We start from the raw sequence: 27,977 nt of genomic DNA on the forward strand, positions 1-27,977 counted from the left end.
ACAGGCAGGCTATGAGGCTTCACAGCAGAGTCCTGATGGCCAGACAATACAGCAGACTTCTTGCTGGCACACCCACCACTGTAGAGAATAAGACCCACACCTTTCCCCCCCAAGGTTTCAGTATTCAAAGTCACAAACCAGAATTCCAAGACGCCAAAGATCACAGCCAGGTCCCAGGACTCCCAAAGATAATACTCCACAAGCCAGGAAGGGTGGGTCTGCCTTTTCAGCCTTTCCAGAGAGCACCACACCCAAACCCAGCTGTTGCCTCTTTAGTGCTGAAAGTACCTGGCTAATTGTCCCCTTCGTTGTGTTGCTCTTCTCTGCCGGAGATCGATTATTGCTTGTGCATTTTCATCTAAGGAATCCAGGCTGCTTGCTGGGGAGAGCTCCCTCTCGGGGGACTCTGGCTGTCCTCCCTCTCCCTCAGCCTGAGAGTCCTCCTCCCCGTCTGCCTGAACCTCCTGTTCCTCATCCTCCCCCTCTGAGCAGGAAGCCAGCAGAGGATCAGCCGTTCCCTGAGGGGCCTCAGACGGAATCACAACAATTATTATTATTATTATTATTATTATTATTATTATTATTATTATTATTATTATTATTATTATTAATTAGATTTGTATGCTGCCCCTCTCCGAAGACTCACAACAGTAATAAAAACAATATAGTAGTGGAACAAATCTAATATTAAAAAACATATAAAACCCTATCATTTTTTTTTTTTTAAACCAAGCAGCACATTCATACCAAACATAAAACAAAGTATAAAAAAAAAGCCTGGGGGAAAGGTGTCTCAACTCCCCCATGCCTGGCGGTATAAGTGAGTCTTGAGTAGTTTACAAAAGACAGGGAGGGTGGGGGCAGTTCTAATCTCCGGGGGGAGTTGGTTCCAGAGGGCTGGGGCCACCACAGAGAAGGCTCTTCCCCTGGGGCCCGCCAAACGGCATTGTTTAGTCGACAGGACCCGGAGAAGGCCAACTCTGTGGAGCTGGGGGACTCATTTATTATTGGATTGTACATGTTGTGTTTATTATTGTTGTTAACCGCCCCGAGTCTGCGGAGAGGGGCGGCATACAAATCCAATAAATTATTATTATTGTTGTTGTTGTTATTATTATTATTATTATTATTATTATTATTATTATTATTATTATTATTATTTTCACTGGCAAAGAGCTCAGGCCACCACAGGTGCCTCCAACATGAGTGACGTTGAGTTGACCACACCCAACCTGCCCACCCACCCCTGTCCCTCCGAGGTCAAACACAACCTTGATTTCCTTGAGGACTTAACAAGTAAGGCCAACATTAAAATGTTATTCAGTAATATATTTTCTAAGAGGAATTTACTCTCCATCACACCTGACTCGTCTTCTAACCTGTCTTATTCCTTGTCTACCAGTCAATGTTCTGCCTCGGGCATGCTGAAGCTTATTGAGCTGTTACTTGGAAGCTGTTCTTTAAAAAAAATGGAGCAACATAAGAAGAGCAGAAATTAGAAATAATGATGATTCTCTATTCAATAACTGCTGGGATCCCTTCTATCGCTGGTTAGAAAAAAAGAACAATTTGCCCAACAAATGTTAAGAATCCTATATATTTAAATAGATACATATCTGGTGTCAAATCTTCCCTTTTTTTCTAAATGGATGTATATATATTAAAAGTAGACTGGCTTTCTTAAAATCTCTTTATCTTGATATATTCAACACTTTCTCTTGCTCATTTATAATTCAAAATATTAGATATAATGTAATGAGCTACTGAGAATATTTCTAGTTCATAATTCCAATACAGGTCTACCACACACCTGCCCGCCTTTTCCTTTCTTTTTTTCTTTTCTTCTTTCCTTTCCTTTTTTCCTTTTCTTTTTTTGTTTGTCTGTTTGTTTGTTTTGTTTCGTCCTTGTTTACTGTTAAATGCATATTGTCTAGGCCATAATTTGACACACAATCTTTGTTAATTACCCATTTCTTTTTTTTCTTCTGTATCTCGACATGTTTATATTGTTATTTGTACTTAAATGTATTCACTATATTTATCCTTTATATATACAGTGGTACCTCTACTTAAGAATGCTTCTACTTAATACCTTTTCTAGATAAGAACCGGCTGTTCAATAATTTTTTTTGCCTCTTCTTAAGAACCATTTTCTACTTAAGAACCCGAGCCCGGAAAAATGTCCCAGGAAATTTGAGAGCAGCACAAATGCCCGGCCAGTTTCCTGCCATTCCCCCTTTAATCCCAGACATCTCGGGCTTTTCTGTGATGCCAGAGGAGCCTCTTGGTGGCGCTTAAGGAGGCTTTGGCAGTCCAGAGCGAACGAAGCATTTTCCTTTCTCTGGGCACTAGGAGAGGGGATAAACCTCTGCCAGCGCCCAGAGAAAAAGAAACACTCCCTTCGCTCTGGGCAGCGACTATCCTCCTCCTCTTCTTCTTCCTCCTCCTTCCATCCAAATTCCAAGCTTTTATTTCTTTCTAATGGGTTTGCACGCATTATTTGCTTTTACATTAATTCCTATGGGAAAAATTGCTTCTACTTACAAACTTTTCTACTTAAAAGTCTGGTCACAATTCAGTTCTTAAGTAGAGGTACCACTGTATATAAAAAAAAGAAGAGCAGATTTCTCACCAGTAGAAATTTGAAATCTTATTTTTCAGGGCCCCTAGTTTGCATCCGTTGGCATCATTGTTATCTTCCATTTCAGAGCACCATTAGAAAGAGTAGCTTGAGATCAAGTTAGATTTGATTAATAGTCCACCTTGTTCATCGTTCTGTTTCCAAAGAACAGGCAAGCATTTTCAGCAACGGGAGCCTGGGGAGGACAAAAAACGGACCTACCGGGCCCACCAGAAATCAGAAAATGGGCCATTTTCGGCCTCTGGAAGCCATTTTTGCCCTTACAAGGTCTGCAGCCTGGGAAGGATGAAAAGTGGGTCTACCGGGGCCACTGGAAGTTGAGAAATGGTAGGGGGGGGTCATGCGTGCAGGGCAGCATCGGGGAGTTGTATGCACAGGGGTTGGGAGCAGGGGTGAGCTGCTCCCCCGATGGGGGAACACTGGCGTAGCGAATATGGAGCTCCACCCCAGAGCACCCAATTTGCACTGAAAGATGTTGAACGAAAATGCAGAGCGTCCTGCATAGGCCACGGACACAGTGTGGTAGTAAAAATTTTGGTAGCCCTTCACTGGGTGGGAGGCATTGAATTCTGGATGTGGACACTCTTGTGCGTACAATAACAAACACACACATGCTTTCAGCACCCAGGGAAATAAAGGTTTGCCATCACTGATGTAGGGCTTTGAAGGGTGACAATCTTGAACCTTGAATTGGACCAGAAAGTAAATCAGCTATCAATGTAGCTTCTATAAGAGAGGAGACACACGTAGAAATCTAGGCATGCATATAATCATGTGGGCTACTGCATTTTGCACAAATTGAAGCTTCCAGACTGTTGTGGTTCCGTCTGAGGCCCCTCAGGGAACGGCTGACCTTCTGTCGGTTTCCAGCTCAGAGGGAGAGGCTGAGGAACAGGAGGTGCAGACAGACGAGGAGGAGGAATCCCAGGCTGAAGAAGAGGGAGGACAGCCAGAGTCCCACCAGGGGGAGCTCTCCCCAGCAAGCAGCCTGGATTCCTTAGAGGAAAATGCACAAGCCATAATTGATCTGTGACAAAGAAGAGCTACTCAGAGACGGAATCAATTGGCTAAGTACTTTCAGCATTAAAGTGGCAACAGCTGGGTTTGGGTGTGGTGCTCTTGGGAAAGGCTAAAAGGCAGACCCACCCTTCCTGGCTTGTGGAGTTTTATCTTTGAGAGTCGTGGGACCTGGCTGTGAACTTTGGCGTCTTGGAATCCTGGTTTGTGCCTTTGACTATTGAAACCTTGGGGGGGGGGGTGCCAGCAAGAAGCTTGCTGTATTGTCTGGACATCAGGACCCTGCTGTAACGTATTATAGCCTGTCTGTTGGGAAGAACAGGTTTTCCTCTGTGCTTATTTTTTCCAGCTATAAAATACTTTTGGCTTTTACCAGAGTGTCTGGCTGTTTTTTCCAGTTGGTGTTGAGGTCTGGGGGAACCCAGACAGAACACCAGACACTACGTTTTATATGCTGTCCCTTAAGTATTTCTCCCTTATGAGCCCCATCATGGAACTTGTGCCCCGCTGCGCTGAATGTATCAATGTATTTGGCGAGAATGTATTTGGCGGGGACCCAGGAGAAGAGCCTTCTCTGTGGTGGCCCCGACCCTCTGGAACCAGCTCCCCCCGGAGATTAGAACTGCCCCCACCCTCCTTGCCTTTCGTAAAGTTCTTTAGACCCATCTCTGCCATCAGGCATGGGGGAACTGAGACATCTCCCCCGGGTCTATACAGTTTATACATGGTATGCTTGTGTGTATGTTTGCTTTTAATAATGGGGTTGTTAGTGTTTTTTAAATTATTAGATTTGTTCTTATATTGTCTTTGTTATTGTTGTGAGCCGCCCCGAGTCTACGGAGAGGGGCGGCATACAAATCTAATAAATAATAATAAATAATAATAATAATCAAGCTTGATTTAGTTTCAACTGCATCGTTTCTGTCTCTACCGTAGAGACAGAAATATAGATATGAAATTCATATTAAGTTGCTTGATTTCGTGGCTGTCATGGTTTTATTTCTGTTAGTTTATGTTTTGTGTTTTATGTTTTCAATAAAAAATTTAATTTTTTTTTAAAAAAATAGTTTCAACTGCATCGTGTGCTCCGAGATCAATAAAAGCGCCCATCCTTTCTTTTAAAATATATATATTTATTTATTGTGGATATTGAAATGCAGGATGATCGCAAGGTAAAAGATGCAGGGACTGAAGAGAGAAATAGCAAAGTATTGTCAGAGAATTGGAAGACCCTTCATTGACAATTATGTACAACAAAGCAATTCAAGCGAGGGAAAAAATGGCTTGGAAAGAGGGAAAGTGTAGCCATTTTTCTGAGAAATGAGTAAACAGGTTCTTCTACACCGATAGGGGGCGCGGGAGGGGAATCTTGTTTTAACAGAAAAGATAATTATTTAGTTATCATGTACAATAAAATGCTTGTGAAACAATAGTCTCTTAAAGACATTATTCTCTGTTTTCAGCGCTGGATGGCAGTCATTTCAACTTGGAGTGCTTTCCTTTTTATCCAGTACTTGCAACAGGAGGGCCACCATCTAAAAGAAGAGGAAAAAGAATAATAATAATAATTGTTGGAGCACCGTCGTCTAAAATAGGGATATTTGCAACAGGTCTTTTTCTACATGCTATTTCATCCTCTTTAATGTAGGGTGGGCAAATGTGGACAACAAAGAGCCCTCAACCACAAAAGGGCTAAGTGTTTCTTCTGAACTCAAGAATGAGCAGTCTTCACTGGTTGCAGAGTTATGAGCACCTCGTTCCCCACCTAACTCACACCCAAGATGTTAAATTTATGTTTTACCGAACGAAGACTGGCCAGATAGGTTTCCTGCTTAAACAGGGGGTTAGACAAGAAGACCTCCCAAGGCCCCTTCCAACTCTGTTTAAATAAGTTGTTATATGTACCCCATGGCAGTGTTTCCCAACCTTGGCAACCTGAAGATATTTGGACTTCAACTCCCAGAATTCCCCAGCCAGGGAATGCTGGCTGGGGAATTCTGGGAGTTGAAGTCCTGATATCTTCAAGTTGCCACAGTTGGGAAACACTGCCCTAGGCTACTTTTAAGACCACATTTGGAATCCTGCGTTCAGTTCTGGAGACCTCACCTACAAAAAGATATTCACAAAATTGAACGGGTCCAAAGACGAGCTGCAAAAATGGGGGAAGGTCTTAAGCATAAAACTTACCAGGAAAGACTTCATGAACTCAATCTGTATATAAGGGAGGCTAGCATAGACCTATTTCAAGCTATTTAGCTCTTATCAGCTAGCCATTTGAGCCCATAATGGTATGGCCAACTGATGAGTAAAATAATAAAATAACTTGGGGAAAAGGAATCCTCTATTGGCAGTAGCAAAAACTTCAGAAGAGAAGGATTTAGAGGTAGTGATTTCTGACAGTCTCAAAATGGGTGAACGGTGCGGTCAGGCAGTAAGGAAAGCAAGTAGAATGCTTGGCTGCATAGCTAGAGGTATAACAAGCAGGAAGAGGGAGATTGTGATCCCACTATATAGAGCGCTGATGAGACCAAATTTGGAATACTGTGTTCAGTTCTGGAGACCTCACGTACAAAAGGATATTGATAAAATTGAATGGGTCCAAAGACAGGCTACAAAAATGGCAGAAAGTCTTAAGCATAAAACTTATCAGCAAAGACTTAATGTACTCAATCTGTATAGTCTGGAGGACAGAAGGGAAAGGGGGGGCATGATCGAAACATTTAAATATGTTCAAGGGTTAAATAAGGTTTGGGACAGAAATGTTTTTAATAGGAAAGTTAACATAAGAACAAGGGGGCACAATCTGAGGTTAGTCGGGGGAAAGATCAGAAGCAACGTGAGAAAATATTATTTTACTGAAAGAGTAGCAGATGCTTGGAACAAACTTCCAGCAGACGTGGTTGGTAAAACCACAGGAACTGAATTTAAACATGCCTGGGATAAACATATATCCATCCTAAGAGAAAATTCAGGAAATAGTATAAGGGCAGACTAGATGGACCATGAAGTCTTTTTCTTCCGTCAATCTTCTATGTTTCTATGAGAGCTAAATAGCTTGAAATAAATCTATACAAGAGTCCCCTTTATTTTTAAAGTCTTTTAAATTTAACACAAAAATAGTTTGTCATGAAAGTGACTTCCTCCGAAGGACTGTTAGCTTATAGCATGAAAAAAGGGAATGGAATGTTAAGAGAGAGCAAATTTGCATATTAAAATGTAAATCAGTTTTTGGCAGTTGAAAGATAGAATTCTGGGAATTTGTGTGTTGACTGTTGGTGAATCTGCATCATAGAGAGCAGATGTAGAGAGAAGTATAGTTATACTGTCAAGTTGTTTATTTGTGTAAATATGAAACCAGTTCAATGGGAAAAGAAGAAATAAAAGCATAAGTTTTATATTGAAGTCATTGTATTGTGTACTCAAATATACATTGTAGCACAGTTCTGCTATAAAGATACTCTGCTGGATGAAGTGAAGAAGATCCTAAACCATAAATAACATAGAAATCCAACAAGGACCCTGGATTGTGGTTGAAAGGCAAAAATGGAAGCAGTATGCTCAATTCCATAATTGGATAGACCTGGTTGCCCTGATAGACAGGTCCCACAAGAGAGAAAACACCGTACTAGAATGTGTAGGGTGTTTAAAGAAATCACAGCTCTCTACTTTCCCAGTGATGTGTTTGAGGTTTGCTGGTTTCCTATCCTATCAGGTGCCCTTCTTCCTTGGAACATCTCAAATGTAGAAGAAAGATGAAGATAAACCGCTCCCTTTCTGCCAATGTATTACTATCATTAGCAGAAAATATCATTTCTAACTCCTCACTATCCTTTCCGTGTTCTGATCATGGATAGCCTTTGAACAAACTAAGAAATAAATTAATAAAATGGAGAAGTATATGTTTATAAATTAGAAGGAGACTGAGATCACCTTTTCACACTAACAAATTTTATTTAAAAAGCTCACAAACGACCCGTGCCTTTCAACAAAACTCTTTAGTTTGAAAGAAGTGTTCTCTGACTCCTTCTGATTTTTGGATAGGACACACTAACACAGTCTGCCCTCCCTCAAAGTGTCATATTGATTTGTGTATCTCTTATACACCCCACCACCACAAATCACTTTGATTTGAAAGCAATCACACTTTGACTGAAAACAATTGCTTTCAAATTAAATATAAAAATATAGCCCTGGTTTTTCAACCAGGCATTTACCCTAAATGACTTCTTAGATTTCATAATATTTCCTAATATAAGAAAGATGCCCAGGGCAGTTAAGAAAATATGAGACCTGATCAGAGGTTCATTATAAAGTTTGAGAAAAGCATTTTTCATGCACAGGAACTTCCAATGAATGTCAAAGAAATCTTGGAGCAAAGTCGAGAGGTAGGAAAGAAGGAAGGAAGGAAAGAAGGAAGGTAGGAAAGAAGGAAGGAAAGAAGGAAGGAAGGTAGGAAAGAAGGAAGGTAGGAAAGAAGGAAGGAAAGAAGGAAGGAAGGTAGGAAAGAAGGAAGGAAGGAAAGAAGGAAGGAAGGAAAGAAAGAAAGAAGGAAGGTAGGAAAGAAGGAAGGAAGGAAAGAAGGAAAGAAAGAAGGAAGGTAGGAAAGAAGGAAGGAAGGAAAGAAATAGAAGGAAAAGTAGAAATGTTTGTGGGTGGGGAATACAATACAAATAGTTCCTACAAATGCACAAGGCTTGTCTTATAATGAATTTAAGAGTTTCCCCCTGGCCAAATCTTGTTTGTAGTAGCTAAGGAGAAAGTCCCTAAATTTTATGTCATGTCTATTGCAGAAGGCTGATCTAACTCTTTTCTAACAAGGCATCTATATCAGAGATTATTGACAGAAGAATGTAGATAACCTCCGATGTACTTCATGCAGCATTTCAAGAGCCTTTTAATCTTTTTTGTAAGTATTGCTACTACAACTGAGTAACTACATTGCATGTGCTTGCATCAGTCACCTTAGGAATAGGAATGGTGTAGCTTCGTGATTTGCCTATTTACATATGCACCAAGACAAATTCCTTGTGTGCCCAATCATACTTGGCCAATAAAGAATTCTATTCTATTCCATTCTATTCCATTCCATTCTATTCTATATGTACTCATGGAAGAATTCTAATACAAATTTAAAATATTAATTTGATTTTTTTTAAAAAACATGTTCTTTATGGGGTGTTAACATTATCTTTTTAAAATTAATTTTTAAATTAGTTTTTATTACAATATAAGACTCACACAACATAAAACAAGGGTGTTAACATTATCTGGATGGAACTAACTGGGGAAGACTGGCTCCTCCATGCTATGTCCAATTGAAAGGATCTCAAAATGGTCAAAGCAATGGAAACTGCAGTTTAATGTTTCCAAATGTAAAATAATGCACTTGGGGAAAAGGAATCCTCAATCTGAGTATTGTATTGGCAGTTCTGTGTTAGCAAAAACTTCAGAAGAGAAGGATTTAGGGGTAGTGATTTCTGACAGTCTCAAAATGGGTGAACAGTGCAGTCAGGCAGTAGGGAAAGCAAGTAGGATGCTTGGCTGCATAGCTAGAGGTATAACAAGCAGGAAGAGGGAGATTATAATCCCGCTATATAGAGTGCTGGTGAGACCACGTTTGGAATACTGTGTTCAGTTCTGGAGACCTCACCTACAAAAAGATATTGACAAAATTGAACGGGTCCAAAGACGGGCTACAAGAATGGTGGAAGGTCTTAAGCATAAAACGTATCAGGAAAGACTTAATGAACTCAATCTGTATAGTCTGGAGGACAGAAGGAAAAGGGGGGACATGATCAAAACATTTAAATATGTTAAAGGGTTAAATAAGGTCCAGGAGGGAAGTGTTTTTCATAGGAAAGTGAACACAAGAACAAGGGGGCACAATCTGAGGTTAGTTGGAGGAAAGATCAGAAGCAACGTGAGAAAATATTATTTTACTGAAAGAGTAGTAGATGCTTGGAACAAACTTCCAGCAGACGTAGTTGGTAAATCCACAGGAACTGAATTTAAACATGCCTGGGATAAACATATATCCATCCTAAGATAAAATGCAGGAAAATAGTATAAGGGCAGACTAGATGGACCATGAGGTCTTTTTCTGCCGTCAGACTTCTATGTTTCTATGTTTCTAAGATGGAACCCAGTTTGATATCCTGGAAATGACGCTGAGTTAGTGTTCAATCATCCTGGCAAAGCATTTTTAGAGTTTTCGGATTCAATCCCTGAATTCTTTGGTTATTGTAGTTTGTTTGTTTGTTTTACAAACGAATATGATATCTGGACATAATTGTAAAGGCTGATGTCTCAATCAAATCTTCCTTTTAGGGAAGCCCAAAGCAGCAGTTACGTCACACAATCCCGATTTCCTAAATGAAGATTTCTTTCAAATCTGTCTCTCTTAAGAAAGAATCCCCCAAACATTTTTAAAAAAATTAATTTGTATGTGGACTAGTAGGGTGGAAAAAAGAAAGGGCTGACATCTCATTACCCAACTGGATAATGTCACCAGTGCAGTAATTTCATTTCTTTGATATCTTTCTCTCCTAAAAAAAAAGAATTCCTAAAACAACATTTTATTAATCTGAATAATGATCGACAGGAATAAAAAAAAACGGAGAAGGTCTCTGCCCTGGCACAAATTTTCACACCAAGCAAACTGAACAGGTTAGTTGGGGAAAATATCAAAAGCAACGTGAGAAAATATTATTTTACTGAAAGAGTAGTAGATGCTTGGAACAAACTTCCAGCAGACGTGGTTGGTAAATCCACAGTAACTGAATTTAAACATGACTGGGATAAACATATATCCATCCTAAGATAAAATACAGGAAATAGTATAAGGGCAGACTAGATGGACCATGAGGTCTTTTTCTGCCGTCAATCTTCTATGTTTCTACTACTAAGTAGAGAAAGTTTTTTTCTTTAATGAAAGCAAACAATTTCACCATCTCTTCCAGTTCCATCCATTTCACAATCCATTCTTCCATTGTGGCTATATATGTGTTGTTCCATCTCCATGCATACATAAGCCTTGCTACTATTGTCATATATAAACAAAGTTCTATAGGGTGTTTTCCACCCGCACCACCCTCGACCTGTTTCTCAATCAAACCTAAAAGAAACTTCTCTGGCTTCAACTCAGTTTAAGAATTATCTGAGTTAAAATGTGTTCTACATGGGACTACCCTTGAAAAGCATTCAGAGACTACAATTGATCCAGAATGCAGCCACGGGAGCTATTGTAGGTACACACATAACATCTGCACTGGCTTCCAATCAGTCTATGGGTGGGATAAACATATATCCATCCTAAAATAAAATATAGGAAATAGTATAAGGGCAGACTAGATGGACCAGGAGGTTTTTTTCTGCCATCAATCTTCTATGTTTCTATGTGTCTAACAGAAGAACTTTAAGATTTTAAAAACTAGCATACAAAGAGTATCTGATGGGATTATGGAAAACCTCACTTACATCTTTGAAGTTGCTGTTTTCCTCTGTCCCCCAAACATTCTTGGAAGAAAAAGGCAGCTCTTCCCGGAGAACCTGAGTATTTTGATCTTCATCCTCTTCCACACGTTTGAGCAGCTCTTTGAAGGAGCCGTCCTGCTGCAAATAACTGCCCAGCTGTTTGGCATTGTTATCTGGCAGCAGAGAAAAAGGCATCTCTGGGCGGTCTTCATATATGTAAGGAAAATCTCCAGTGCTCTTTTTCCCCATGAAGTGCCCTGCAAGAAGAAAGGATGCGCCATGAAATTAATGTCAATGGAATGTGCGGGAATGGACAAACTGAACATGGAAATTAAGGGATGTTGGATGAAGGTGGTGCCGTGGATATTGCCTATCTGGACTTCAGCAAAGCCTTTGATACGGTTCCACATAAAGAGCTGATAGATAAATTAGTGAAGATTGGACTTAATCCCTGGATAGTTCAGTGGATTTCAAGCTGGCTGAAGCATAGACATCAGAGAGTTATGGTTAATGGCGAGTATTCTGAGCAGAGACAGGTTACAAGCGGTGTGCCACAAGGGTCTGTTCTGGGTCCTATTCTTTTTAATATGTTTGTGAGTGACATAGGGGAAGTTCTGGTAGGGAAGGTTTGCCTATTTGCCGATGACTCTAAAGTGTGCAATAGGGTTGATATTCCTGGAGGGGTCTGTAATATGGTAAATGATTTAGCTTTACTAAATAAATGGTCAAAGCAATGGAAACTGCAGTTTAATGTTTCCAAATGTAAAATAATGCACTTGGGGAAAAGGAATCCTCAATCTGAGTATTGCATTGGCAGTTTTGTGTTAGCAAAAACTTCAGAAGAGAAGGATTTAGGGGTAGTGATTTCTGACAGTCTCAAAATGGGTGAGCAATGTGGTCGGGCGGTAGGAAAAGCAAGTAGGATGCTTGGCTGCATAGCTAGAGGTATAACAAGCAGGAAGAAGGAGATTGTGATCCCCTTATATAGAGCGCTGGTGAGACCACATTTGGAGTACTGTGGAGATATTGACAAAATTGAACGGGTCCAAAGACGGGCTACAAGAATGGTGGAAGGTCTTAAGTATAAAACGTATCAGGAAAGACTTAATGAACTCAATCTGTATAGTCTGGAGGACAGAGGGAAAGGGGGGACATGATCGAAACATTTAAATATGTTAAAGGGTTAAATAAGGTTCAGGAGGGAAGTGTTTTTAATAGGAAAGTGAACACAAGAACAAGGGGACACAATCTGAAGTTAGTTGGGGGAAAGATCAAAGGCAACATGAGAAAATATTATTTTACTGAAAGAGTAGTAGATCCTTGGAACAAACTTCCAGCAGACGTGGTTGGTAAATCCACAGGAACTGAATTTAAACATGCCTGGGATAAACATATATCCATTGTAAGATAAAATACAGGAAATAGTATAAGGGCAGACTAGATGGACCATGAGGTCTTTTTCTGCCGTCAGTCTTCTATGTTTCTATGTTTCTAAGGGAATAAATGATTCGGAATATTATAATGTTTGGAATTTATGGTAGAATTGGTTGGAGAATAGAAACATGGAAGAGTGACACAATGCGCAAAGGCATACAAAAATAAATAAATGTATATAATGTAATGAATAACTTGCAATGTTAAATATAAACTGATTGATATAGAAATGTAAATTTACAAATGTAAATATATAAAACATTAAAAATAGAAATATAAGGAAATGATGAAATGGGTAAGATCTGTTTTAAAAAAAGAAAGATCTTGCGGTATATACACCCTCTTTTATTTATATTTTATAAAAACCAATGAAGAAAACTTAAAAAAAAGAAATTAATGTCAACGGAGACTTCTTTTTGGGTCTGAAGACCATGGCACCCATGTTGTTTGGCTTGGAATAATTCAGGAGAATTATTGAAGCTCCCTTGATATCTTCTCTATTCTGTTCTTCTGTGCAAATGTCAAATATGGTGAAGGACACACAGTCCTCTGTCTGGCAATAACCACGCTTTAATTTTAAGTAAGGAAAAACTTTCTAGTCCTCACAAATGGTCATGGGTGATGTTCAGTTACATCTCAACAGCTGAAACAGAGGCTTATATGCTCTACACAACTCACTGGCACTTCCCACAACAAGCAGGAGAGGAACACAATTATGATGAATAGGCAACATTCAATGGATTATGTTTCTTGATCTATTTTCATGGACAATATGTTTGCTTTAATATAGGCAAACGATGCTTCTAAGCTCAGTTGGATTTGCCAGTGAAATAAATTCCTATTGGGAAATGTCTGATCCTTATGCAGAAGAGGGGGGAAAAGGGTAATTCTGACAATATTTAGAGAATCCATAAAACACTATTATTACACAAGACAATTTAAATTAGCAACCGAAAAGGGTAAGTATTTTTAGTGAAGAATTTGCTTCCTAATCTCCAGGAATTCTGTCCACTACTCCAGACACCTCTCATTTATTTTACATTATTTGGATTAATTTCATCACGGGAGGCAGCAGAGTGTTCCACCACTGCCTCTTCAAAGCTGGTTTTATGTAGTGGCTTTCTGTTGTGTTCCTTTTTACCATTTAGATGCCACCTTGGCTGCCCATCCTTTTAAAAGCCCAAGGGACAATCTCTTCCACCACATTTTCCTTTAGGGTTTAAAATTTGTGACACCAAGGAGACATGGGTGTGGAGTTTTGCAGACATACCCCAGAAACTGGGAAGACTGGGGAATGAAGATACTGGAAAGAAATAGAAAGCCATGACATGGATGCTCTCTAAGGTAAGTCATTGGAGGAGGGGAGCAGAGACACCCCACTTTTTTTTTTTAGTTTTAAATTTTTTTATTTACAAATATACATTAAATACGTTGATTACAATTAACAACATAGACATGTCAAATTACTGAAAGTGTGAATAGTGAGTAAATTACTGAAAGTGTGAATACAATAATCCTGTCAAATTATAGTTGAAACAGTATGCATTTGACAATGGACAAAGACAATTAAACAAAGAGCGTCGACGGACATACAGATACACAGAAAAAGAAAAGAAATAAGAAGAGAGAAAGAATAGAAAGAAGGGTGGGTGGGTGTACGGTAGATCTGTGTTACAATTATGAACTAGATATATTTTCAATAGCTCATTTCCTTATATCTAATACTGTATTTAAAATTTGATAGATAAAAGAAAGTGTTGAATAAATCAAATTAAAGAGATTTTTTTTAAAAAAGCCAGATTAATTTAAGTATATATATTGATATCTCATACATCTGTTAAAAAAAAGGAAAGATTGGATACCAGATTTGTATCTGTTTGAATATATACAGTTCTTAACATTTATTAAGCAAGTTGTTCTTTTTTTTCTAGCCAACAGTAGAAGGGATCCCAGATTCCCAGCAGTTGTTGAATGAGGACTCAGTATTGTTTCTAATTATCATAGTTAGTTTAGTCATTTCTGCACAGTATTTAATTTTTCCTATTATTAAATCATCTTGGGGTATGTCTTCGTTTTTCCAGCATTGCGCAAATGCTAGTCTGGCTGCTGTGGTTATATGGATAATTAGATGGATGGGGAAAAAATCGAGACACCCCACTTTTTGAAGATACAAAAAAGCTGTCTGTCCAGTTTAATGAAAAGAAGGACTAGGGATGACATGATATCAGTGTTCCAATATCCAAGGGGCTACCACAAAAGAGGGAGTCAAGTTATTCTCCAAAGCTCCTGAGGGCAAGACAAGAGCCAAGGGATGGAAACCCATCAAAGAAAGAACAAAAAACTTAGAACTGACGGTGAGAACAATTAATCCAGTTGAACAACTTATATATCCTATAAATTGTGTGTGTTCCATCCCCGGAGGTTTTTTATTTATTTATTTTAAATAGTTAATTTCACATACAAGACAAAAACGAACATACAACAAATATTAGGGTTATTTACAACCCCATTTCTATCAGAAGTTACTATTGGAGATATATACATTGATACTTTTCTTTGTTCTTGTTATAGTTACATATTCCTTATTTATACCATGAATACAATCACTACCCTTATTTAATTACTAAACAGAATCCCTACAGCTTAATTTCACTTATCATTCCTTTCTTTTAACCAATTATAGAATGTATCCCCTATTTTATAATAGTCAGAATAGCCTTAGTCACTGGAGGCTTTTTTTAAAAGAATACACTGCACAAACGTTTGTCTGAAATGGTCCAGGATTTTCTGCCTTGAGCAGGAGGTTGGACTAGAAGATCTCTAAGGTCCCTTCCAGGTGGTTTTTTGTTATTTTGATAGAGATCCCAGCTAATTTTTCCAACCAATCAGGGTCTGACTGTAGGAAAAGTAGGGTCCCAGCCCACACCTGGTAGCATCCCCAGATAATGATAATGATAATGATAATAATAATAATAACAACAAGAAGAAGAAGGAGGAGGAGGAAGAGGAGGAGGATGGCATAAGCCAGTGAAAGTGGTTCCAATGGTCCTTGGCATGCTGGCGCAGTGCCAAAAGATCTCAGTGGACACTTGAAAACCAGCAGAATTGACAAAAACTCCATTTGTCCCACTTCCAAGGTCCCTTCCAACTTTTTTTTGTTATTTTAATCGGGATCCTGGCAATTTTTCCCAGCCAGGGGCTGACTGTAGGAAAAGGAGAGTCTCAGGCCACACCTGGTGGCATCTCCAGATGATAATGATGATGAAGATGTTGTTGTTGTTGATGATAATGATAATGATAATAATAATAATAATAATAATAACAACAACAATAACAATAATAATAATAATGGCATAAGCCAGTGAAACTGGTCCCAAAGGTCCTTGGCAGAGTGCATGCCAAAAGATCTCAGCAGACATTTGAACACCATCAGAATTGACAACATCTCCATCTGTCAACTGCAAACAGCCACTTTACGGGGGTCGGCAAACATAATTCGCCACTGCATCACGCAGTCCTAGGTGCTTGGGAAGCGCCCGACTGATGATGAGATATGAAATCCAGCATAGTGATCTCGTTTTTGATTATGATAATCAGAGGAGGAAGAAGAAGGAGGAGGAGGAGGAGGAGGAGGAGGAGAAAAAAGTTTAACTCTTTAAATATGTTAAAGGGTTAAATAAGGTTCAGGAGGGAAGTGTGTTTTAATTGGAAAGTGAAGCCAAGACCAAGGGGGCACAATCTGAGGTTAGTTGGGGGAAAGATCAAAGGCAACATGAGAAAATATTATTTTATTGAAGGAGTAGTCGATGCTTGGAACAAACTTCCAGCAGACGTGGTTGGTAAATCCACAGGAACTGAATTTAAACATGCCTGGGATAAACATATATTCACCCTAAGATAAAATACAGGAAATAGTATAAGGGCAGACTAGATGAACACGAGGTCTTTTTCTGCTGTCAATCTTCTATGTTTCTATGATGATGATAATAATAACAATAATAATAATCAGAAAAAGAGGAAGAGGAAGAAGAGGATAAAGGAGGAGGAGGAGGAGGAAGAAGAAGAAGGAATAAGAAGAGGAAGGAGGAGGAAGATTAAGAAGAAGAAAGAAGGAGGAGGAGGAGGAAGAAGGAAGAAGGAGAAGGAGGAGAAGGAGAAGAAGAGGAAAAAGAAGAAGAAGAAGAAGAAGAAGAAGAAGAAGAAGAACAACAACAACAACAACAACAACAGCAACAGCAACAACAACAGAGTTGGAAGGGACCTTGGAGGTCTTCTAGTCCGACCCCCTGCTTAGGCAGGAGACCTTACACTAGATCCGCCCAGCAATCCTTCCCTGTTGCTCAAAGTTAATCCTCCTAAGATGCCCGTGTTGCTTCCCTGCTCTCCGCCCGGTTCGTGGGTCTCTGGCCAAGGCAGCCTCCCGGGGGAAGGCCAGCCAGGGCGCCGCGAGGGTGGGACCCTCACTCACTAACTCACCCACTGCCCAGTGGCTGCCGCGGGGGTAGATCTTGGCCATCGGGGGCGCCCCGTCGACTCCCTGCAAAGAAGCCGCTCGCCCGCCGCGCCCTTGCACGAGCAGCGCGAAGGCGACCAGAGCTAGGAGCGGGAAGGGCTGCCCGCGGGGCTTCGGCGGCGAGGTCTCCGGGCGGGCCATGACAGGACGCGCGGGAAAGCTTCGGCGCGGGGAGAGGAGTCCGGCAGGAGCGGCAACAAGGAAGCCCGAGCGAGGCGCTGCTCCCGTCTGGCCGGCTTGACTGGCTTTTATACGCCGGTGGGGGCGAAGGAGTCAGCAAAGGTCAGGCGCGTGACGACGCCCCCCCTTCTCTCCCCCACCTCCTCCTCTCCCGGGGGGTGGGCAAAATTGGGAGTTCTGAGGCGCCTCCTTTTTCCTGATTGGCCGCGCCGTCGAGCGCCAGCCGACCCCCCCCCCCTTCGCCCCCCTCTTCTTCTCTCCCCCCCCTCCCGCGCGCCCCCCTCCACTTCGACATTCCGCCCCCACCGACCGGCCCTCCCTCGTCCTTCTTCCGGCCCGGCTCTCCAGGCTTTCTCCCCCCTCAGGACGCTTCTGCCGTCAGGCGAAGTTGCCCCCTCAACGGGCAGAGTGAGGGAAAGAATGGGGGAGCCTTTCCTCGGTTCCCGACGGCTCTTCTTGATAGACGGGCGGAATAGAATACAATAGAATAGAATGGAATAGAATAGAATTCTTTATTGGACAAGTGGGATTGGACAGAAGGAATTTGTCTTTGGTGCATAGTCTAAGGGTAAATTGTTGGGGGGTTAGGGAATGATACTACGGAGTCAGGTAATGAGTTCCACCCTTCAACAACCCGATTACAGTCAAGTTTGGAGCGGTTCATGTTAAGCTTGAATCTGTTGCATGCTCTTGTGTTGTTGTGGTTGAAGCTGAAGTAGTCTTTGACAGGCAGGATTGGACAACCCCTTGTCTGAAATGGTATGGGGTTTTCTGCTTGAGCAGAGGGTTGGACTAGAAGACCTCCAAGGTCCCTTCCAACCCTGTTAATCAGTTATTCATTGTACCCACCTTCTCCCATAGATTCTGGCACGCTCATCTAGTCCAACTCATAATGGTTAAAAACCTCCAACACCCAACAGATTAAGAGCTGCAGACACAATATTTCCGCCCTCGGACATTTCAGATTGGCAGCAAACATTAAGTGGCGTCCCCAGAGAGCAGGGATGAAGTTCCAGACATGCGTTATCGGCTGTGGTGCTGGTGAAACCATAGCCTTGACTCACCTCAAGACCTGGAAGATACAAGTTCCAGCCTGCTTATCTGTTCTACAGTTATTTGTTATTTTTTTTTATTTTTATTTATTCTTTGTCCAATATACAATACATATGAAAGAGAATAGACATTAAGTAATATATATAATGATAGAAAGTAAGAAAGAAGAGAAGTAGGAGGAAAGGAGAGAAAATGTATGATATATGAGATAAGGAAAGAAGATTGGACAGGGGACGATAGGCACATCAGTGCACTTATGTACGCCCCTTACTGGCCTCTTAGGAACCTGGAGAGGTCAATCGAGGAGAGTCTTAGGGAGAAATGTTTGGGGCTGGGGGCTGACACCACTGAGTCTGGCAATGAGTTCCACGCTTCGACAACTCTATTGTTAAAGTCATATTTTTTACAGTCAAGTTTGGAGCGGTTGATGTTAAGTTTGAATCTGTTGCGTGCTCTTGTGTTGTTGCTGTTGAAGCTGAAGTAGTCATTGACCGGAAGGACGTTGTAGCATATGATCTTGTGGGCAATACTTAAATCGTGTTTTAGGAGTCGCAGTTCTAAGTTTTCAAGATCCAGGATAGTTAGTCTATTTTCGTAAGGTATTCTGTTTCGAGTGGAGGAGTGAAGGGCTCTTCTGGACGTTTTCGAGAGTGTTGATGTCTGAGATGTGGTGTGGGTTCCAGACAGATGAGCTGTATTCGAGAATGGGTCTGGCATAGGTTTTCTACATGGCTATTTCTCGCCCTGAACGTCTCTCCCTCACGTTTGCCAAGGATGGCCGCTATTGAATTGCCATCTTTCAAAACGATTTATTTGAACCAGGCACCGATTCGGACTGCAATCTGCATTTCCTGATAGCATCTTCCTTGCCCGTTCCCTTCGTCCATCGAGGGTCCGGTTGGAAGCCCCTGATACTTTCCGATTAGAAATACAGACGGCGTGTTTCCCCCACCATCAGCAGCACCTGTCCTTCATTCATAACTCTTGCTTTCATCCAACAAGCTCTGGTCCTACAAAGCAGAAAGTGAAACGTGGCTGGCTGTCTCTAAAGGAAAGTCCCTTCTCTCCCCCCCAAAAAAACTCGCTCTGCATTTCAGAAGCCTCTCCCTCCATGAATGAAGTGCTAAATCTTTGTTTTCTCCCTGTGGTTGGTGAGACTTGATAAGACCCGGGACAGCCGTCCTCTTATCAAAGCAATGGGAAGGGGCTTTTCATTTGTGGAGTTTCTGGCACTGATAACTAGATATTCTTGCCTCTGATTGATGGAGCCCTCTGACTCCCTTATTGTAGTGGGAAACTTTAGATATGCCTGCAGCCCTGGTGAGATAGTGGGGGGAACACTCCTGGCAATCGGCCACCAAACGGTCTGTTGATATCCAGTTTTCTAAACGCATCTTTTATTCTGATGGTTCCCTTCCCCGACCAACCTATGCATCTTTCTGCCCACAAACCCACCGCACTTTGCTCTGGAAAAATAAAAAAAGAATGGAGGGGAGAACCTATCTTTGCTACACATGTTGTTTTCCCCTTCTTAAATCTGCCCTGCCAGCTTCTAATCTGGACGTGGCTGTGCTCCAAAGTTCTGCAAAGTGGATACCCAGCACATCCGTTCCTGTCTAGGGTTGATGGGTGTGTGTGCCTGCAACTTTAAACATAGAAACATAGAAGACTGACGGCAGAAAAAGACCTCCTGGTCCATCTAGTCTGTCCTTATACTACTTCCTGTATTTTATCTTAGGATGGATATATGTTTATCCCAGGAATGTTTAAATTCAGTTACTGTGGATTTACTGTTCTGTCTGGGTCCCCCCAGACACCAACACCCACCAAAAAGAGTAGCCAGACACACTGGTAAAAAGCAAAGGCAGTTTATATACTGGAAAGCAAACACAGGTAACAAAAACTGTTCTTACAGACAGGAACACGATGAAGCTTCACAGAGGTTTCACGAAGGCCAGGCAATAAAACAGGATTCTTGCTGGCAAAAACAACACTGGAGATAATAAAACCCACGCCTCCCCCAAGTCTTTCAGCCTTCTAGGCCACAAGCCAAGATCAGAGACGCCAAGAATCGAAGCAAGGTCACAGGACTCCCAGTTGATAACTCTCCACAAGACTGTAAGGGCGGGACTGCCTTTTCAACCCTGCTGAGGAGAACCACACCCAAACCCAGCTGTTGCCAATTCAGGGATGGAAATATCTTTCTAATTGGCCCCTTCTTTAAGCTGCACGTCTCTGCCTCATGTCTATTATAGCCTGTGCGTCTTCATCCAATGAATCCAGGCTACTAGCTGGGGAGAGCCCCCCCCCCGGGGGTCTCAGGCTGCTCTCCCTCCTCCTCTTCCTGACGTTCCTCTCCCCCGTCTGCCTGGTCCTCCCCCTCCTGGTCACTGTCCTCCTCCTCTGGGCATGGATCCGGCAGAGCTCCAGCTGGTCCCTGAGGAGCCTCAGGCTGAATCACAACATTTACCAACCTGTATTTTATCTTAGGATGGATATATGTTTATCCCAGGCATGTTTAAATTCAGCGACTGTGGATTTACCAACCACGTCTGCTGGAAGTTTGTTCCAAGCATCTACTGCTCTTTCAGTCAAATAATATTGTCTCACGTTGCTTCTGATCTTTCCCCCAAGTCACCTCAGATTGTGCCCCCTTGTTCTTGTGTTCACTTTCCTATTAAAAACACTTCTCTCCTGAACCTTATTTAACCCCTTTAACTTATTTAAATGTTTCGATCATGTCCCCCTTTCCCTTCTGTCCTCCAGACTATACAGATTGAGTTCATGAAATCTTTCCTGATAGGTTTTATGCTTAAGACTTTCCACCATTTTTGTAGCCCGTCTTTGGACCCATTCAATTTTATCAATATCTTTTTATACATGATTCTCCAGAACTGAACACAGTATTCAAAATGGGGTCTCACCAGCACTCTATATAGCAGGATCACAAGCTCCCTCTTCCTGCTTGTTATACCTCTAGCTATGCAGCCAAGCATTCTACTTGCTTTCCCTACTGCCTGACCACACTGTTCACCCATTTTGAGACTGTCAAAATTGCTACCCCTAAATCCTCTTCTGAAGTTTTTTCTACTGCCAATGCAATACTCAGATTGAGGATTCCTTTTCCCCAAGTTATTTTATTATTTTACTCATCAGTTGGCCATACCATTATGGGCTCAAATGACTAGCTGATAAGAGCTAAATAGCTTGAAATAGGTCTATGCTAGCCTCCCTTATATACAGATGGAGTTCATTAAGTCTTTCCTGATACGTTTTATGCTTAAGACCTTCCCCCATTTTTGTAGCCCGTCTTTGGACCCGTTCAATTTTGTCAATATATTTTTGTAGGTGAGGTCTCCAGAACTGAACACAGGATTCCAAATGTGGTCTTAAAAGTAGCCTAGGCCAGTGTTTCCCAACCTTGGCAACTTGAAGATATCAGGACTTCAACTCCCAGAATTCCCCAGCCAGCATTTGCTGGCTGTGGAATTCTGGGAGTTGAAGTCCAAATATCTTCAGGTTGCCAAGGTTGGGAAACACTGGCCTAGGGTACATATAACAACTTATTTAAACAGAGTTGGAAGGGGCCTTGGGAGGTCTTCTAGTCCAACCCCCTTCTTAAGCAGGAAACCTATCTGGCCAGTCTGGTGAAGAGAAGGACTGGGTACATATGATAGCAATGTTCCAATACTTGAGGGGTTGCCACAGAGAGGAGGGGGTCAGGCTGTTTTCCAAATCACCAGAAGGCCAGACAAGGAATAACAGATTGAAGGAAAGATTCCACCTGGAAATAAGGAGGAACGTTCTGACAGTGAGAGTGATTAACCACTGGAACAGCTGGCCTGTGGAGGTTGTGCACTTAAGACTTTCAAGAGGAGATTGTATGGCCACTTGTCTGAAATATGTAGGGACTCCTGCTTTAGCAGGGGGTTGGACTAGATGACCTATAAGGTGTTGTGGTTCAGCCTGCGTCAGATGAAAGACCAGCTGCGTCTCTGCTGGCTCCATGCTCGGGGGAGGATGAGAGCGAAGAGGAAAGTGACAAGGAAGAAAGGCCTGTGAGCCCTGGGGAGGGGCTCTCTCAAGCCAGTAGCTTGGATTCTCTAGAGTCTCTGGAGTCATTGGATGACGAAGCACAAGCTGTCATTAGTATGTGACAGAGACGCATAGATCAAAGGAGGAATCAATTGAAGAAATATTATCAGCGTTGAATGAGGAACACCAGGGGGTTGGGTGTGGTCCTCATTAGCAGGGAAGGGTTTATAAGGCAGGCAAACTCTTTCGGCAGTGTGGAGTGTTATCAGAGTGGAGTTGCTGTTATCTGCATTGTCTCAGCGTTTCTGTTCCTGGCTTGTGGCCCAGCAGCCTTGAAGACCCGTGGGAGGTGTATGTCTGTTATCTCAACAGCTTCATCTTGGCATTAAGGATTCTGTGTTTCTGTATGAACAATTGCCTTCATGTATCTATTTGGAGTTCCAGTGTTTTCCTGATTTGTAAGGACATTTTCTGTTGGCTTCTATTCTTGTTACCATTATAAAACTGTGTTTGGATTCTACCGGTGTGCCTGGCTTATCTTTTTGGGTTGGTCATAGCTTCCGGAGTGACCCAGACAGAACATAAGGTACCTTCCAACTCTAGTAATCTATCTGTTTGTCTGTCTGTCTATATCTATCACTCTATCCCTTTATCTATCTTTCTATCTATCTGTGTATCTACCTTATAACATTACAGAAACATGGTTGTCCAATCTCTTCTTTAAAATCTCCATTCATTCCAACAGTACCTGTGATTTTCTCACTACGAGAGAGAGAGACAGAGAGAGAGACAGAGAGACAGAGGGAGGGAGGGAGATAACTTTTTACTAGCCTAGTAGGATTGGATACTGTAATGCTCTGTACATGGGGCTGCCTTTGAAAAGCATTCGGAAACTTCAGATTGTACAGAATGCAGCTGCGAGAGCAATCATGGGCTTCCCTGGGTATGCCCATGTTACACCAACACTCCGCATCCGCAACCGAAATTGGTTGCCGATCAATTTCCAGTCACAATTCAAAGTGTTGGTTATGACCTATAAAGCCCTTCCTGGCATCGGACCAGAATATCTCCTGAACCGCCTTCTGCCGCACGAATCCCAGCGACCGATTAGGTCCCACAGAGGTGTTTTTTTTATTTATTTATTTATTTATTAATAGAGTTGAAAGGGACCGTTAGGTCATCGAGTCCAACCCCCTGCCTGAGCAGGAAACCCTATAGCACCCCAGCCAAATGGAAGTCCAATCTCCTCTTGAAGGTGTTCAGAGTTGGGGAGTTCACCACCTCCCCTGGCAGGCAGTTCCATTGGTTGATCGCTCTGACCGTCAGGAAGTTCTTCCTTATTTCCAGGTTGAATCTCTCCTTGGTCAGCTTCCAACCATTGTTCCTCGTCCGGCCCTCTGGTGCCCTGGGGAATAAAGAGACCCCCTCCTCACCGTGGCAACCCCTCAAGTATCTGTAAACTGCTATCATGTCCCCTCTAGACCTTCTTTTTTCTAGGCTGTCCATGCCCAGTTCTCTCAATCTCTCTTCGTAAGTCTTGGTTTCGAGTCCCCTAATCATTTTGGTTGCTCTTTTTTGCACCTTCTCCAGAGTTTCGATGTCTTTTTTGTAGTGAGGTGACCAGAATTGGATGCAGTACTCCAGGTGGGGTCTGACCAGGGCATAGTAGAGTGGTATTAGTACTTCCCTGGTCTTGGAGCGTATTCCTCTGTTGATGCAGCTTAGGATTAAGTTGGCTTTTTTGGCTGCTGCTGCACATTGCTGACTCATGTTTAGTTGATTGTCCACCAAGACTCCAAGATCTCTTTCGCAGTCACTACTGCTGAGTGGGGTATCTCCCAGGCTGTATGTATGTCTAGGGTTCCTTTTGCCGAGGTGGAGGACTCTGCATTTGTCGGTGTTGAACCTCATTTTGTTGGTATGGGCCCACTGTGATAGTCTGTCTAGGTCTTCTTGTACTCTGAGCCTGTCCTCAAGGGTGTTGGCTACCCCCGCCAGCTTGGTGTCATCTGCAAATTTTATTAGTTCCCCTTTTATTCCCTCGTCCAGGTCATTGATGAAGATGTTAAAGAGTACAGGACCCAGGACAGAGCCCTGTGGTACTCCACTGTCTACTTTTTTCCATGTGGATTTGGTGCCGTTGAGGACAACTCGTTGGGTGCGGTTGGTCAGCCAACTGTTTATCCATCTACATGTGTAGTAATCTACTCCATTTTTTCCTAGTTTGTGGATTAGGAGATTGTGGTCGACTTTATCTAGTTTGTGGATTAGGAGATTGTGGTCGATTTTATCGAAAGCCTTACTGAAGTCCAAGAAGTTGGCCTTCTCCGGGTCCCGTTGACTAAACAATGTCGTTTGGCGGGACCCAAGGGGAAGAGCCTCCTCTGTGGCAGCCCCAACCCTCTGGAACCAGCTCCCCCCCGGAGATTAGAACAACCTTCACCCACCTTGCCTTTCGTAAACTCCTTAAAACCCACCTCTGCTGTCGGGCATGGGGGAATTGAGACATCCCCTCCGCGCCTGTACAATTTATGTATGGTATGTTTGTGTGTATGTTTGCTTTGATAATGGGTTTTTTAATGTTTTTTAAATTATTAGATTCGTCATACATTGTTTTATTGTTGCTGTGAGCCGCCCCGAGTCTACGGAGAGGGGCGGCATACAAATCTAATAAGTAAGTAAGTAAGTAAGTAAGTAAGTAAGTAAGTAAGTAAGTAAGTAAGTAAGTAAATAATAAATTTGTCTTGGTGCATATACTCTCAGTGTACATAAAAGAAAAGATACATTTGTCAAGAATCATGAAGTACAACACTTAATGATAATAGGAACCAAATAAGCAATGAGAAAAAACAATGTTAATAAAAATATTAAGGATACAAACAACAAGTTACAGTCATACAGTCATAAGTGGGAGGAAAAGGGTGATAGAAATTATGAGAAAAAAATAGTAGTAATAGTAGTGCAGACTTAGTAAATAGTTTGACAGTATTGAGGGAATTATTTGTTTAGCAGAGTGATGGTATTCGGGGGGAAACTGTTCTTGTGTCTAGTTGTCTTGGTGTGCAGTGCTCTGTAGTGACATTTTGAGGCTAGGAATTGAAACAGTTTATGTCCAGGATGCGAGGGGTCAGTACATATTTTCACCTTTGACTCGTGAAGTAGAGCTGCGAACTATATTGTGCCTATATCTGGTTGCAGAGGGGATTTGACTTCCAAAGTCTGGAAGCTGTGAGGAATTTTCATACCCATTTCCCCCCCCATGTTATTCCGTCCATGTCTCCGTAGGTGCAACTTCAGCTTGATTAATGCTATCCAATTATGGGAAATGTTTTCTTAAATAAATAATAAACAAACAAATAAATAAACATCTTCATTCTTGTTGTATCCTGTAATGGCTACCTTGTAACTCTGTAAATAGTTTGTTCCTCTTTCAGCGCTGTCTGAGCCCAAGCAGGAAGTCGCTCCTGATTGGCTCAGACGCGGCCGGTTCTGGCTTTGGCGGGAACCGCAAATATATAAAAGGAGCGGTTTCTCCAGCCAGAGTCAGTCGGTACTCGCTGAATTGTCACTTTACCTTGCTGAGCTGTCACTTATTCTCTGAGCTGAATAAAAGTACCGATTGCTCCAAACCCTGTCTCTGGGTCTACTTCACTGGCGACGAACGGACGGAAGAAACTTCGCGTGCAACATGGACAAAATCCAGATCGGCCAGGCTCCGGAACTCTTCGATCCCGAGAAATCGACATGGGACGAGTACATGGCCACCTTCGAGATCTTCCTCGAGGCGGCGGGAATGCAGGACGCCGAAGCCGATCGCAGACGGGCTATTTTCCTTAACTACTGCGGCGCAGAAATCCGCAGACTAGCCCAAACTCTCACCGAACCAGAACAAGCAAGAGCCACAGCGTGGGACGTCCTACAACAAAAACTGGCGAGCCACTTCAAGCCGACCAAACCAGCCATGGTTTTTCGGCATCAATTCCACATGATGGTTCAGAGGGAAACCGAGTCGATCAGTCAGTTTACAACGCGGCTGCGAACGGTACTTGCTCAATGCAAGTTTAAAGACCCGGAAGCTCGCCTCACCGACGCCCTGGTTTTCGGCATGAAAAGCAACACGGTGAGAAATAAACTCCTCATCGAAGAAGAGCCGACTCTACAAACCGTAATTAAACTGGCGCAAACCGCAGAAGCAGCCGACGCGGCGGCGAGAGAATTGAAAGAGCACGGAAGGCGAGAAATCATTGCAAAAATCGACTCCGCGTCTCCCAGCGCCGTGGAAACAGACAACCCCAGCCAACAAAGTTCCAGCGGAGACAACTGCCTCCTGGTGCAAGACCAGCCGAGACACCTGAGAGCTACTCACCCAGCCCCCTGCGCGGGCTGCCGGGGAAATCACCAGCGCCATCGATGCCCCTTCCGAGACGCTACATGCCGCCGTTGCAACCGGAGAGGCCACATCGCCATCGCATGCAGAGCAACAGCGCCAGAGGACACATTTGCCACACCGCAATACCAGCGACCTCAAAACCAGACCCCCCAAGCGCGAGAAAGGAGACCATTCCGCAACGCGGGTCAAAGGAACTACTCAACCGCTAACTGCGACTACTATAGAGGTAACTCTCAATTTTCCGTGAATAACACGGCAACCAAAAAGGGGGCTAAAATTGTTATATCACTGTTACTCAATAACCAACCTTGCTCAATGGAGCTGGATACGGGCTCTAGATATACCATCATGCCCTGGGAAAAATTTAAACTGTATATGCCTAATGTATCTAAGGCTGACCTAAATCAAACCTCTTTGGTGATTAGAGACTTTCAGGGGGGAGTAATCTCGGTCTTGGGAACAGCAAATGTACCTATCGCATTCAAGAATGTTAAATGTACCCTTCCCATGCTTATTGTAACAGGGGCCAAGCACTCTCTTCTGGGTTTAGCATGGATGGAACCACTGGGGATCGAGATTTCGGGTGTGTGTAATGTAAACTGTTATGATATGCCTAACTTTGTGAAAGAGTTCCCTGAAGTGTTCAGCCCCACACTGGGATTGTATAAGGGGCCCCCTATATCTTTCTCTATTGACCCCAAGGTCCCACCGATCAGACTAAAACCTCGCAGGGTCCCCCTGCCGCTCCTCCCCAAACTAGACATACAGCTGGACAAACTCATTAGCCAAGGTATTTTGGTCCCTGTGGAGCAGGGGCCATGGGAAACTCCCATAGTTACCCCTCTGAAGCCAGATGGCTCGTTAAGAGTTTGCGCTGATTACAAATCGACCCTAAACAAGGCACTCCAACACCACCCCTACCCCATCCCGGTTGTGCAACAACTGCTACACTCCCTGGGGGAGGGGAAAAGGTTCGCAAAGATCGACCTGGCGCAGGCTTACCAGCAACTTCCGGTCGATGAACAAACAGCAAACGCTCAAACAATTGTAACGCACAGGGGGGCTTTCAAATGCACGAGGTTACAGTTTGGGGTAAGCATAGCCCCAGGAATATTCCAGAGCATTATGGAACGCCTATTGTCAGGGGTAAATGGGGCCATTCCATACTTTGATGACATCTTAATTGCAGGGGAAAACCAGGAACAAGTAAACAAAAGAATAAGGGAAGTACTTAAGAGGTT

The 27,977-nt window shown here is 42.6% G+C and overlaps 1 protein-coding gene across 1 annotated transcript; it reads right to left on the reverse strand.

The window, feature by feature from the left end:
• Positions 1-4,805: 4,805 nt before the first annotated feature.
• Positions 4,806-17,273, reverse strand: GRP (gastrin releasing peptide). Its single transcript, XM_070736404.1, has 3 exons — positions 17,042-17,273; positions 11,135-11,388; positions 4,806-5,193 (listed from the first exon to the last, which is right to left on the reverse strand). The coding sequence occupies exons 1-3, from the start codon at positions 17,217-17,219 to the stop codon at positions 5,140-5,142; spliced, it is 486 nt and encodes a 161-aa protein (XP_070592505.1). The 5' UTR covers positions 17,220-17,273; the 3' UTR covers positions 4,806-5,139.
• Between the last annotated feature and the right edge of the window lie 10,704 nt (positions 17,274-27,977).

Source organism: Erythrolamprus reginae, chromosome 2, assembly GCF_031021105.1.
Source record: "Erythrolamprus reginae isolate rEryReg1 chromosome 2, rEryReg1.hap1, whole genome shotgun sequence".
Lineage (NCBI taxonomy): Eukaryota > Metazoa > Chordata > Lepidosauria > Squamata > Dipsadidae > Erythrolamprus > Erythrolamprus reginae.